The 15,422-nt window shown below is 43.9% G+C and overlaps 1 protein-coding gene across 1 annotated transcript in view; it reads left to right on the top strand.

The window, feature by feature from the left end:
- Positions 1-3,595: 3,595 nt before the first annotated feature.
- LOC137881082 (lactadherin-like) overlaps positions 3,596-15,422 on the top strand; it is a 20,034-nt gene continuing 8,207 nt past the window's right edge. Inside the window, 4 exon segments of the mRNA XM_068722814.1 lie at positions 3,596-3,794; positions 11,403-11,525; positions 11,807-11,938; positions 12,616-12,648. Of these exon segments, the coding sequence (XP_068578915.1) occupies positions 3,725-3,794; positions 11,403-11,525; positions 11,807-11,938; positions 12,616-12,648 (358 nt within the window). The 5' untranslated portion in view covers positions 3,596-3,724.

The raw sequence follows: 15,422 nt of genomic DNA, 5'->3' as shown, positions 1-15,422 counted from the left end.
CGACACATTTCTCGAGTAGCATTCCACTTTCGGTAAATCACAAGGTTTTTTTTTTCTCTCGAGTGTACAGGATTATGCTGCGCTCCACACTGAGGATTAGGATCAAACAGGCTTCTGTCACACTGAAGCTCCATCTCGCCATCATTAACCTCATCCTCTGGCTCAGACTTAGCGCTGGGTCGGTCATGAGGAGAGGCTTTGTCTCACAGAAGAGGAACATCAGAGGAACGCTGCCATTGTGACGTCGCACCGCATTCGGCGGCTGCTTCACGTCAAACCAGCCCACAGCGCACATGACTGTTCTCATGGTTCCATGACTGCACGGATGAAGCGATCCTCCGCCTGTTGAGTTTCAAAAAGTTGTAGGGATTATGCTGACACTGACAAAAAGAAACCCAAGAGGGGTTTAAATATCTTTGCTGAAGTGCACTTCAACATGATGGAAGCTTTTGGCATTTGTAGGTGATGCTCTCTCATAGCTGCATTTTTGAGATCAACTTTCCACATTCTCTAAATCACTATCGCACATGAGGCTGATGGTTAGTTGACAGGAGGCGGAGCTTCTACCACCAGGGTGTGCACAGGCGTTCTGCATACAGTGATTGGGATGTGATTTATTTGTTTCCACACGTGCCATTCCAGCTGAACCCTGTACGCTTCTGATGAGGGTCCTTCAGATCCAAAGCTAAAAGATTCTCTGCTTAGATAGAGATAAAGCAACATGGCGTCACGTTAGGGCACTTATTGTTCAGTTCAAATTGTACTTTAGTGTTAAGATAAGAAAAGATTAAACTATTTCCTGTGCCTGAAATCGCTAAAGAAATGACAACAACATAACCCTGCTTGGCCTTGTTGTTAATCTAGTTTAATTTGCTGACAACAGCATTTTTATGTCATTCAAATAAGTATAAACCTGCTCCAAAGAGACTTTACAGTTGTATTTTAAGAATTGTTCAATAAGGGAATAGCTGTCCTTATATAAGTTCAATAAGGGCAGCTAATTCATTTTAACAAGCTCTCAATTACTCATTTGTTACTCAAGTTGTTGTGATACTGCTGCTTTAAATTTCCCAGCATATCCTCATTTGGCCTTGATAGAAAATACCTCAAATAACCTTCTACATCGACATTCGCGGAGCCTTTAAAGGACCGAAGGAAGAGCACACGTTTCACAGATTTCCCCTAAAGACAAATATACACTTTCACTTCCTTTTCCCCTTCTACGTTCCTCATCTCATCAGTATACTCACCCTCTGTTTGACCTCATCAAACTAACCAGTAGGAATATAAGAGGAGCTCCATATGAGATATAGCTTTGATGTGAAAAAAAGGTCATCTAGGCGAAGCATTTTTGGGTCCAGCATGTGAGAAGAAGGTCTATAGGTTTCACCCTGCATGTAGTTTGAAGAGTTAGTTTGTTTTTTAAACTGCATTTGATTTAAACGTGCAAGAGGACAGAGAGACGAAGGAAGCACGCCGAAGTGACGAGAGCGCAGCATCAAAGCACAGCGTGTCTTTCTTCTGAGACCACTTTAAGCTGCATTTATGACGTGTTACTAGGCTACAGAAGGCAACGTTTTTTTTACACCGCCAATCAAAGTAGAGTTCATCTGAGAATGTTGTTGCTGCTACTGTAAACAAAAAAAACAAAAAAATGTGCCACATTTTTAAATCCCAGGGAAAAGAAATGTGAAGATAAGAGGCAGAAAGACACATGAGGGCAAAGACTGAAAAGGGTCTTGGACGTCCCTTCACACCCATTAAAAACAGTGTTTCGCCTCTCGCCCACTCCCTCCGAGAGCACAAACATCAACTCTGACCCACTGCTGGATCTCGGCTCGAGAAACGCCCACAGATGAACCTTTTTTTTTTTTGTTGTGGGCTTTCCACAATACAACACTGGCCTTAATCTGCATTTCGGAGGATTTCATGCATGGTGCCATCATCTGGGAATTTTCCCAGAACTACTTGAGAATAGGAGAACAACACAAGAGCACACTATAAATCACAGAGACATTGAAGAACAATGGCCTTTTTAATTTAATTTAAATTTGGATTAAATATGCAAAGTCTTAATCAGCTGCTAAACAGAAAAAAAAGCACATATTTCAGTGTGTGGACTTTTTCTATTTGATAGTGACAACCTTCCAGTTGGTCTCATATATTTGACATGTTAAACTAAAATCACACGTGTTCACGCATCATATGTGAAACTCCACTTCACAAAAACATGAAAACTTCAGAAAGAAAAGTGTCTCTCTTCAAGAGGATGTATTCATTCTCACCACAGTAGAATTCCTGTATTATAAGTATGAACGTCAGTTAGAATTGTTAATGATTTATGACCTCTGTAATGGGAAAAATATATTCTTATATCATGAAATGTTTTAAAAGATGTACAACTGAGAGGGGGAAGTGAGGAACACAAATACTGACATAACACAGCAGTCCTATAGAAGTCCTATTGAACACAGCGTCGTGTTTCTCACGGCTGGTCACACATTCCCACTTCAGAGAGAGGAAGTGAAGACACAGTGTCTGACAAGTTGAAGACAGACCATAATAAAACCATCACTGGTTCCCAGTAAACACACCTGGCATGTGTTTAGATAAGAGCGATAGCCAGAGCACGAGAACATCTACTCCTTGTCTATGATTTATCCCAGAGCGTGAACTCATGTGTGCGTAAAATGGTTTTGGTATCTTGTACGATGTTGAACTCTTCACCACAGACACTGACCGAGGTGGCTGTGGTGCATCTTTCCCTTGCAAGCGAAATAAAATAGAGCGGGACAACTTTGAATCATTTGAAGACTTCATTATTTACTTTCAATTTGTGAACAAAACTCCCGATTCGTCGTTAGAAGTTTTTCCAAAACACCTCGCCATATGTTTTGTATGTTAAATCTCAGTAACTATAGCGATCAAATAAATGTCTGTAATCTACCATGTGCTTTTACACTTACATGTAACCCACCTAGACCGATCCCTACAGGTAACTATTTACATTATGATCCATACTTCTGACATTGTATATATTTGTATTTGCACCTTATTGTTATTGTTTGCTAATAGTTTTATATTCACACTCTTTATATTTGCACTCTTCTTGCCATGCAATTGAAATACTGTCAGATCATCTTTACAGTCGGCTGCTATTAAGTAAATGTACTTAGTTAAGTTAGTAGTTAGTTAGTTAACTAAGTACTTTGAGTTTTACATCTCAGCAGTGCTTTCTTGTAGACATTTGCCCAGAGAAACCGCGTGGAAACACTAATTTAAGTCACCGATTAAATGTGACTAACTGCCAAAATGTCGGAGCAATTATGTTCCTCTCAGTGGTTTTATATCAAAGATTGTAATCAAGACATTTAATGAAATGCAGCTCATTAGTTATAAACGCTCTCTTTGTTTCAAGACTGCCCTCTGTGGGTGTGCGCGTGTGTTTGTGTGTGTGTGTGTGTGTGTGTGTGTGTGTGCCACCGACAGCGGGAACGGGAGGGGGCGGAGTTACAATTAAAAAAAGTCAGGCCGTGATTGGCTGGGAGCTGAGGCGCACGTGTTCCTGCTCTACTCCTGCTGCCTGGGTGTTTTCAGAGCCGCACAACAAGCTCGAGCCACAGAAGCGATAAAAGTCTCGAGCGCCGCTCTCCTCCTTTCGTCCTTTTTAACGAGCTACTAAACGAGCAACAAGATAAGCGACAACTGACAAACACGGGCAGACATGCAGGAGCAGACACGTCTCGTCCTTTGGCTGCAACTTTTCACAGCTTGTCTGGTGTTCGGGGTGAACGGTAAGTTGCCTCTTTTGTGTTTGTTTACAGGTCAAACCTCCGCCTTTAACGTCCTAATAATGCACGTGCCATTTGAGTAGTACGTTACGGTAAAGTTGCTCTTTCTCCGAGGTGCACAAGTTCAACTCAGCCTTCATTTGAATGAGCGGGAATGTGAGAAATGAAACATTGTTTTGGCTCTGAAACTGCAAGATAAGACAGTTGAAGGTTGAGAGACAATTCACAATGTAAGACATAAACAAAAAAAAGAATAATTTACAATCGATACTATAGGTTTTGTAATGTTAGGCCAGACATTCTTTATGTCTGAATGCATACACAGAAATAAAACCTCAGGGCATATACGTGTGTGTTTGTGTGCGCGCGTGCAGAGTACCCTTTTTAAAGAGCACGGCACATATAGGCTGGCTATTATGCTCGTCCAGTGTTAACCTCGTGCCGGTGGCAGTACGCTTTGTCTGCACGTCCACGCATCAAACACATTTAGGGCAAATGTACAAAGAGTAAAAAAAAAAACGGCCTGATTCTCCCGCCTCCATTTCTGCTCACAGACCGAGGACGAGGCATCACATGTCACACAAGTGGTTCTCTTTGTGATGATGATGATGATGATGATGATGATGATGTATTTTCCAAATGTTAAAGTACTCCTCCTGTTCCCTTTTAGAGCTTTTTTTTTTTTTTTTTGCTGCACATTGACAAAGAGCAGAATTCATGGCTTGGTTTGGTGCTGCTGTGTGAATGACAGATTCTGTATTGCTTTTGGACTTTGGGCTTTTTTGAGTCAACATTTAATGCCTCATGGATTTATGCCTCTGCCATGGAAACCTCTGTATTAGTTTCTGTATTAGATCCCGAAGAAGTGGTGACTGGTCTTCCTGGAGTCCACACAAAAAACACTTTAAAATACAACCAAGCAACAATTTAAAAAGCACAAAGATCAATAAAACAAGAAACGGCAAATACGAATGTCAGAAAATCAGTGAATTAACTCCACATATGAGAAGATCGCCAATACAAAGTGAAAAACAAAACGCAATACATATTGCGTTTCATAGCAGTGTCGTATGTTTTCAAACGCCGCAGGTACATGTGACATCATTAGGGGTCGACAGGAGATTGATCTGTTTGGAGATCAATGCAGAATCAAATATATGTGTTTTACAGATAAACATAAGCGGTTCTGCTTCACTTTGACATGAGCTGTATTTCCATTCCTTTTCCTGTAAAGTCCTTTTTGTACGTGACAGACAGGCTGCTTAAATCTTCCACAGTGCATCACTTGCACACATGTTTAATCCACTTTTTTTGTTTTACCTTTTTTCGTTTTGTTTGACTTGAAAGTGAAACGGTGTGAAGCGCTCGCATCCCAACATGTTGGTTCCTGAAGGCCCGGGGACCGTCAGTGGAGGAGAATAGGTGTGGCTGCGCTGAACCCGCTGAACGTTGACTCACTTTTCCGGATGCAGTCGCCAGCACTGAACTTCCACCCACAACCGCGCTCACTAGGACCTTTCCACACTGTCAGGGAGTTGGGGGGACTTGTTGCTGCTGTGTCATGCAAAACGTTTACAGGGCAGTTTAAAAGAGCTGAGGGAAGGTTTCCCTCTGTGTTTCACCTGATTTTGGCTCAATTCAGCAGCTTGTAGCTCATCAGTCTGCTGCTGAGGTGGAGAGAAGCGTAGACTGGTGGCTGAGGTCGAGTCTTTTCTCACAACAAGACCACTTTAGGGCAACCGAGTGAACCGGGGGCTAAATATAGCTGGACTCTGGGCCAATGGCGTGCCATGAATGTGTCTGTGTGTGTATATGTTTATATATGTAGGCAGGTAAATGTACTTGTGGCTGTAAGATGGGGGATGACTGCCAATATAACAGGCAGTTATTGGACTTAATTAACCAGGAATTTAATTTCCTGCTGATGTGACGGATGTTCACCGTCACACATCATCGTCAAACTGCAGTGACCTTTTTCTTCTGCTCACTTTTTTGTAACTAATAAGGCTTCTTTCATTACGGAACAGATGTTGCCGTACAAAATTATTATTATTATTATTATTATTATTATTATTATTATGGGTTTTAATGCAGAGTTTAGAGGACTTTCTAACCTGAAACAAGCAAGATTCTGGAAAACCCTAAACATTTCTCTTTTGGGGGGATTGGGGTTGCTACAATTGAGGTTAAAATTAGATACTGAATATCGGCACAATCTAATCTGTAGTCGGATACTTGCAGCCACAGCCCTTGTGTTCTTGTGTCAGTAGGTTTGTGAGAGACATTGTGGTGTTTTTGTCCCGTCTGCTTTTATTCAGTCTTCCGTTCAGGCCGCTTGTCTTCAGCTCTGATGACTCGATCATTACTTTTCCCACTCGATCCCCCCCAGGACACGACCGGCTCTTTTTTTTCCTCCAATTTGAATTTTGAATAGCTTCCTTAATCAATGTTTCATTGCATTATGGAGCGCCTTCTAATTTGGGCCACTTTATTAGTGTCCGTTGCCCCGCTTTCCAATCTGCCGCGTTGAATATTTTACACGCGCCGTCATGTGAGCTTAAATATTGAGCTGAGGACAAAATCGGACCTCGAAATCCAAGAGCCTGGAATCTTCAGAGGCACTTATTGTGTCTATCTGTACAACTCCATTCAGTTCAGACAGTTGTACCACTACTCCAGGCTCCGTTTCAGTTACCATACCAAAGGGAAAAGCTTGTTGTTTGGTTGATGGTGTGTGACGTCTGTGTGTATTTTTAGTGGCTGCCCGTTGTTGTTGTGTGTTTTTTTTAAACGGCAGCAGATGGCTGTGTTGCTTTGGAGTAGCAGATTACAGAAAGCTCACCTGCAGCTGGAGCTCTGCTGATCTCAATATTGTAAAGACTCTTGTTATTTAGGGACTCGGGTAGGCCTGGCCTCCAATCCACTTCCTGTTGGGCACGTCCGGGTTCCCCCTCTCAATGGTCTGCAGCACTCAGTAGTGGCAAACGAGCACTCGACAGGTCTTGAGCATTCTTATTATGCTCCAGCACATCTTTAACAAGGTGTGTGTGTGTGTGTGTGTGTGTGTGTGTGTGTGTGTGTGTGTGTGTCAGTCAGCCTTTTCTCCTTTTTTCTTTTCTGGAACATCGAGTTCCCACACTTGCCTGCCAGCCTATACGCTCCAGTGTGTGCGTGACAGGGCAGAGTGTTAACCGTTTTCAGGCCTCATGAGATATGAGCTCTGACGTAACTGCACACACACACACGTTCATCCACATGTGTGCGTTCATCAGCCCTGCAGTGCACAACCACCAGGTGTGGAGCAGGACTTCTTTTAAAGCAGACAGTTTTGAACTGTCTTAGCGTACTATTTTATTGTGTACTGCTGATTCATTCCACGCCATCTTTGATAACTCAGGAGTAATTCAGATGAAAGAGATTTTTTTTTTTTTTTGCCCGTGGCCGTGCACTGTGTGTGTGTTTTCCTAAAGCAGCAAATGGCGTGCTCAGTCAGTGAGCCCCATCTAAAACAAACTGCAGCCCCAAGTAGTGATTTTTGTCTCTCATCAAACTGATAAAGGCTCGTCTGCTCACTTGTGTCGAGGCGATTTTTACTCCAACTGATATTTTACATCCAAAACCAGCCGCTGTTCCTCCAATGCAGGCTGCAGTAACCGTCCTCAAAGAGTCCCGTCCCCCCCCCCCCCCCCCATGTCCTGAGATGACTCCCTCCTCTTCATCCTCGTTCAACACGGCACAGAGACGATCCTGACGCGTTTCACTCTCTTGTTGTGACGTCTGCGTCGTCTAATACGGTCGCGAGGTCGAGTGTGTCGACCTGGTCCTCAGATCCTCTCATTAGCAGCCCATTAACTTCCATTAACTCCTTCTACTGCACCAGGTTCTGTGCTGCCGCTCCTTTTTGTTTCCAGGAAGTAAACACAAGTCATGGTCACTCACCTCACCCAACGGACCCCTGATGCAAAACGTCATAAAGATACGATGCTGATTTGCGAGTGTTGAAACCTATGTATATGTACACATGCGAAAATTGACAGTCGACATGTTTGCATGAAATATTGCTACATGCACTGTTATAATGTCCGGCCCCAGATGTGTCCGTACATTGTTTTTTGGGCGGGTCTCATTGGGGATTCGTTCTGTGACTGTGGCTCTTAACGGCTCCTTTAGTTTTTTTTGTTTTTTGTTTTTTTTTCTTGCCTGGTATTTCAACCTCAGTCTTGGGCCGAGGCTCTCGTTGGGAGAGTCACAGACCATGACTCATAAGGAGTGAGGAACGCACAATGCCCTGTGGAAATGGCCTGTCCTGCCAAACACAACTCCACATACTTCTCTAATCTGTCAACCGTGGTGAGGACAAAGTGGGGCACCATGTTGGGTACTGTTGGAGCTGCTGTGAAATTGATAAACAAACTAAATGTTTTTACTGCATTGTTAAATGCTGCAAAATAGATGTGCTTGTGGCTTTGTCCTCTTGTCCCCCTTTCTTTAGTAGTTATGGCACTTTATCGGTATGTTCACATAATGAAAACAACTGACATATTGTTTTTGGAATTCAGCCTAAGTTTATGGATCCACGCCCTCATTTACTAAAATATCAAAACAACGTTAACACGCTGAGGCTTGTTTCTATTAGTTCTTGTAATAAGGAGTCACTACTTCAACAACTGCCTTCTTCAGCCGAACCGTCGTGTGTCCATCCATGATGTATTCTTGGATATCTGATAACTTATTTTCCTTATATAGGCAGCTGCTGCAGCAGCTTGAATTGTCGATTTGCCAAAATAACAAAGAGGCATTTCTCACGTATCCAGCCATGCACATTTGTCAAGGCTGTAAGATCTACATCCCTGGGATTTCTGCTGCCTCCAGAACACAATGGAGGTGTGATCACAGTGTTTAAGAGTTACTGGGGAAAATATCTTGAGTGGAAAGCGGTTCCAATGAAAACTGAGTAACAGAGACACTGATTCTGGACATACTGTTGAATTATGAAAATGGCGCTTTTCCTAATTCAGTGAGCGCCGCAAACAAGATTCCCTTCTTCTGTGTTGACGTGGAGGCAGACAATGTCAGAGAGGAACGTCTCAAAGCCAGAGCACATAAAGCTCATAAATGTGCTTTTTAAACTGTGGTCAGTTTGAGTAGTTCAAAACCTTTTGTGGAGTGAAGTCTCAATAAACCAAACCGAAACTGCAGCCTCAGATTTCTCCTGTGGTATAAACGCGAGCTTATCTTGGAAACTGTATTGCTCTTGTCAGCTGTGTGTGAAGATAAGGAGGCAGAACAAGTCTCTGCTTTCCTCTGAAACAGTGGAGCTTACAGTTGATGTGGAAACCACATAACGAACTGCAACATTTCTGTAATGCGTTGAGAGTTGTTTACTTTAGTTTTGACCCTTGTGGTGTATGAACAGGGGAAAGAAATAAACACCCTTTTCTTCATTCACATGTCATTTTATGGACGTGTTTTTTGTTTTTTTTTGTAGACAGCGGGGGATTTTCAAGGAGGCTCTCGTGGTTGGACCGCTGTCTCTCGGCTGACCACCTTGACTAATACGTCACTAATTTCATTTCCTCAATAAACCTCCCGGCTAAATCTCCCTTCAGACCACAAGCAGCGATTCCAGAGACGGCTAAATGAAGCGGGGCGTCTCCCTGATTTCCTACTTATTGATTTTATTACGTTCATCAGTCAGACTTTTCCACTTTTCATTTAACGTTGTTATTTCTCAGTGCTGGGAGGGTTTCGTGACGGGAGCAGTCTGCCAGTATAAGTTTCATCCCAAAGATAAACAGGCAGCAACCTTTGGATCCCAATGTGTTGGCGGTGCCAGCCAAGCTCGTTTCCTCAGAGTCCTCTTGAGATTTGAAAGCACTTGAAGGCCGGGACACTGGATACAGCACTGATAACACTGGACATCCAATGGGAAGTGATGCCCGGCGCAGAAATGGCCAAACAGGATGTTTGGGGAAAAGTGGATCTCTTTCATTTCTCCTCCTCCTCCCAATGAACATGACGCAAATCTACCCGACAGCTCCTCGATCGCTGATAAATAAGAAACCCAGAGAGTCCAGAGATCAGAACCGCTAAATGTAATCTACAAACTGCAATTTATTTTTCAATGAAAACCTGTTGGTTTTCTCACAATGCTTCTCTGTTGGCCAGAGTTTGTACTGAATATACTCCTCAGAGTGCTCTCAGCGTGTGTGTGTGTGTGTGTGTGTGTGTGTGTGTGTGTGTGTGTGTGTGTGTGTGTGTGTGTGTGTGTGTGTGTGTGTGTGTGTGTGTGTGTGTGTGTGTGTGTGTGTGTGTGTGTGTGTGTGTCAGGGTTAGAAAGATGGAGAGGACGCAGCGATGCACAGGAAGTCTCTTCAAAATGCCATTTCCAGCCGTGGCCTTGTGGCCTCTGTGTGAATTATAACCCTCAGTGGGACTAAAACGCCACTTTTCTTTGCTGTAGAAGTCTAAAAAAATATTTATCTACTCCCACGAGTCCACTTTGAGGTGGGAAGAGGTACCCTGCTGAAACACACAAATAAAAATAAAATGGTTCAGAGCTCCTTTTTAGCCTCACTGTGAGACTGTGGTACTTAAACCACCAATTTCACACTTGGGGTCCAACCTCAATTTCCTTAACAATTATCCAAATGACAAGTGTTAACTTTTGAAAAGCCTTCCCTGTCTCCACAAGTGTTTTTAAAAGGCGCCCAATTATGCACTTCCTCCATAGTCTTAAGTGTCAAAACGGGGTATAATTTGAAACTTATGTGCTTTAGCTATATTGAGAAAAACGGGGCGGTTGGTGGGTAGAGGCTCGAGGTTCGATCCCCGGCTGCTACTGTCAACGTGTTGAAGTGTCCTTGAGCGAGAGACGCTGAACCCCAAGTTGCAATGTGTATAGTTGTATGTATAAGACACTGGTAATACGTTTTTTATGTTATTACTGGTTCATCTTTTACAGTATTAATGCTGAAATGTGAGAACTACCTCACTGTCATGTATCACACTTCAAATTTTAGACTGTAAATCATTCCCCCCCCCCCGCTGACACGATTTCCCTGGAGCCCGGAGAGCTGCCAGATTGTCGGGCTCAGCCAGGCAGCGAGCAGGATGCCGGTGGAAGCATCCAGTGTTGGCGTTTTGTGTTTACGGCGTAGTGACGGCTTACTCAGCTGTTCAGACCATCACAACCGACCTGCAGCAGGCTGTTTACACAGCAGCAGAATGGAGAGGAAAATGTAATAACGAGAGGAAACGTGATTTGAGCTGATCCTCTCTCGCAACATGTTGTACTCTTTCTTATTAAGAACTTCAAACTGGTATATTTAAACTGGTTTTACTGATGGTAACTGCACAAGGACTACATATGGGCCTAGATTTATCTTTTTGGGGTTTGTGTTATGAGTCACAATGATCGTTACTCACCTAACAAACATCTTATCAGTCATGAGTCTTTCAGCCAAAGTCAAACACCCAGCCTCTGTCTTTGATTGCGGTAGGGACAATATGAAAACAGGTTGGGACGTGATGATAATACTTTGTTTTTGAGGTTCTGTGAATTTTAAAGTGAGCATTGTTTTCACCAGATCAATGTCTTTTTAACTCCAGGCGATTACTGCAAGGTGAATGTGTGCATCAATGGTGGAACCTGTGTGACCGGAGCCGGAGCTCCGTTCATCTGCATCTGCCCCGATGGCTACACTGGAGACACCTGCAATGAGACCGAGACCGGTAAGCCCCATCTTCTGAGGTCCAAATGAGTTTCGAGTGTTGCTGGTTGGACAATGTCAATATAGACTGAAAAATCAATTATTGGTGATCTGGAATGAATGAGGTGTAGCAGCTCTGAAGCTAGTCAGATTGACAAAACTGTGATTCTGACCCGAAGAGATCGAGGGTGATGGATAAGGTTAATCTATGTACATTTTTACAAACCGCACTTAACCAATTCCTGCATACAACCTCGGTTAAACCTCTCCTTCCTCTCCCGTGTCTTCCTCCCGGTCCTAAAGGCCCGTGTAACCCCAACCCGTGCAAGAACGATGCCACCTGCGAGGTGACGGGTCAGTCCCGCCGAGGCGACGTCTTCAGCGAGTATGTCTGCAAGTGCCAGCCGGGCTTCGACGGAGTCCACTGCCAGAACAGTGAGTCTATCCTCCCGCCATAGCTTTTATCAGGATTATATCAATAAGTATTCAATAACTATCAGTGTTTCCTGTAGAGTTGGAGCATCTCTTGGGGCCATTTCATTCTGTATTACGTGTGTAAAAACACGGTTATTAATCACAGTCCGTGGTCTTGATCGTCTCAGGAAAAGCTAGCGGCTGCAGCACATCGTCACTACTTTCAGCTGCAGCACGACACCAAATTAAAAGTCCCACTGTCGCTGACACTCTTGTGTCCCTCTTTTTTACGGCGGATTAACATTCCTATACAAATTAATTGTAACGAGGTCCCGGCTAATCTGTCTAACCTGACACATTAACATGGAGACAGCTGTTGTGTGAGAGTGGCCACCAGACGGGCAGCTGTCGTCCTTATGTGAGCTTCATTCACACGTCACTCAGACCAGGTTGGTTCAATCGGGGTCAGAGAGAGAGAGAGAGAGAGAGAGAGAGAGAGAGAGAGAGAGAGAGAGAGAGAGAGAGAAACATGTGCTGCGCTCCTCCGACTGCCTCCAGCCCTGCACACAGAGACAGATGGCTACTGTTTGCATGAGAAGGCAGCAGAATAACAGTGGCCAAGTGTGCACAAAGAAGTAACACGGCAGGAATCGAGTGGGACATTTTGTGTGATCACTGTATGCCTTTTTTTATCCTAGGTGTCCAAGGGGCAGATTTAAGTTCGAGACCAGGTAAATTGGACCGATGTGCGTGTGATTTGTGTTTTGCGCTGCGGTCTATTTTTCACCTCCTTGGATCCAGGTGCACTCTGTTCTCTTGGCTCGTACACAACACGCACATTCTCACCGAGTTCCACACCATCCCTCCTTGTTTACGAGTCAAGGCCAACGGTGAGATCATGTCAGTTTCAGATACGCTGTCTTTTGTTATCAGCTCACCCACCCAGGACAGGAAGACGTCCTTTCGCACGAAACGATTCGTCTTTCAACTCCCTCATCGGTGAATCTATGCCTTCTGAGCCCGCGGAGTTGTTTCTAAGTTACCGTCTATTTTAATCTAGAATTCTCCGGCCCGTATTTACGCTCCAAACGTTCACAGCTCGTCAAAATCCATACGTTCACAAGTCCTTTGGCAGGTACAGTTCTCTTGGCTGCCAGAAAATGAGCCCTCTGCAGAGCAGGCGTTTACACTAATTGGATAATGCCTCAAGGATAGCGATGAGGGGAGTTTATTACACCATGTTGGTTTGTGAGAAGCCCCCTGAGGGCCACTGGGTCAGGGAGGTGCCCCTCCATTCACAGATGCTGATGACTGTGTTGTGACATTTTAAGTGCTCTCTAATTTGTGTGTGTGTGTGTGTGTGTGTGTGTGTGTGTGTGTGTGTGTGTGTGTGTGTGTGTGTGGAGGCGGGGGGGGGGGGGCTTCTCTGGTTTGTGTGAAACCGAGGAAGACGGACCGTAGAAAACCAGTGACTGTGGTGAAGCCGGGGAGGCGTAGTGTTGTTAAACATTTAACTGACATCCTCAACACTCACTTAATGCATGGAAATGCACATTTGAGGCTGAGTTAAGAAGTTCAGAAATGTCACTATAATCTTCTCACTGAGATCAGAAAGCGTCCCGAAAGCAGAGTCTGACATGTAGGTGTTGACAAACTGGAGCCAGATGTAGAAGGTTCTCACTCAAACCACTGCGTCCAGCAACTATTACTAGAGAAACGCAGCAGTGGAAGATGGACTAGTCACCGCTGTCGGTTTTGAGAAAGAAGAAGAATAATAAATATGTAGTTCAGATGTATTTCTTTGCCGAATAGATTTCTCCTCAAAGGACTAAAAGCCCTCTGAGAAACGGATCAAGGGAGCAAAAAAAAAAAACTCTACTGGAAAAAAGATGAATAATGTGTGCGCTGTGCAACCCACACGAACAACCGCACACACACAGCCCCTGATCTCATATACAGACTGTTTAGCATTCTCACACACACACACACACACACACACACACACACACACACACACACACACGTGCACGCACGCGGTTCATCCCTCGTGCCAGTCCAGCCAACAGAAAGTGGCGGTCCGCGCTGAGCGCTCGCAACGTCAGCGCTGCTACTGTTGCCGGGCGGAAAAGTGAACGTGGAGGCGGAACGGGGAATTAAGTCTGCCCTCCTGACAATGTCACACTCACTACTCCGGGTCTGACTGCAGCACTTCAGACTGTCCTGTCAAATTGGCCTAAAAGCATTTATGGGTTTGCTGAGAAGGAGTGAGTGAGTGAGTAGAGAGAAAGGGAGGGAGTGAGTGAGTGAGTAGAGAGAAAGAGAGGGAGTGAGTGAGTAGAGAGAAAGAGAGGGAGTGAGTGAGTGAGAGAGAAAGAGAGGGAGTGAGAGCGATGTCGATAGCTGTAAGCTTCACTTTGGGCCAAAGCAGATGGATGGAAACCGAGTGAAAGAGGAATCTTTTTCTAGTCTCTAACTCCCAGATTTTCATAACGCATTAAAGCAGTTATTTGCTTCTTGGTAGTTCGCCAAAGGGTGTGTTTGAGTTTGCTGCCCTTTCACTTGTTTTGGTAGATGGTTCTGAACTCCTCCCAGGATGTGGTAGTGTGGGCAGACTGGGCTCCATGTCCCCTGTGGAGTACAGTGTGTGTGTGTGTGTGTGTGTGTGTGTGTGTGTGTGTGTGTGTGTGTGTGTGTGTGTGTGTGTGTGTGTGTGTGTGTGTGTGTGTGTGTGTGTGTGTGTGTATAATGCATATATGTGTGCGCTGTCTGGTATGTATTTCCTGGTTTACTAAAGTCTGCATTAAACAAACTAGGTTGTCCCATTAGATCCCTAAAGCTGCTAACCTGGAATCACAACAGGATCTTAAGTAACAGAAGCTGAACCTTCACAGGTAAACATTGAAAAGACATCAGCAACGGACTTCATAAGGGCTGTAACAACAATTCATCACAGAGGTTGTTCTCACATATATGTAATCAATACAGCTGATGTGTGAAAGTTGGTATATTTGTTTAGAAAACTTGTTAATTATTGAGCCATCAAGTTGGTCTAAATTTGAAATAATCTTACTGTAAAAAGTAAAAGATTAATAGTAAACTCACTCAGTATATATATATTTGAAAAAACAGCTCCTCATAACTTGCAAATTGTGAAAAATGTGGTTAATTAATCCCTAAAATCCTTTTCGTTTGAGTGTTTTTAATCCTCATTCTGGTCTCCATCCACTCATAGAGTTAAGTTCTGCATATTCACATCTGTGGCTCCTCTTCTGTGGACCATGAAGCAGTTTGAGGGGGGGGGGGGGGTGGTTGAGCGCTTTGCTTGATATCCTTCAGAAACTATACCAACCACAATATGTAACCACCATGTGGTGTAGAATAACTCTACGTTCAGCAGGGGGAAATCCAACATTTAAACCACAAAGACATAAAGTCATGACTTGATGTCAGTTTGATGACTCTTTATTTCTCTAACCAAGAGGATCCGTCTTTATGTGTCACAAAG

The sequence above is a fragment of the Cebidichthys violaceus genome, unplaced genomic scaffold, assembly GCF_023349555.1.
Source record: "Cebidichthys violaceus isolate CVI_PGR_0920_01 unplaced genomic scaffold, fCebVio1.0.p SCAF_3, whole genome shotgun sequence".
Classification (NCBI taxonomy): Eukaryota; Metazoa; Chordata; class Actinopteri; order Perciformes; family Stichaeidae; genus Cebidichthys; species Cebidichthys violaceus.
Note: the sequence above shows the minus strand (reverse complement) of the source record. Positions and strands in the feature narration are given on the sequence as shown.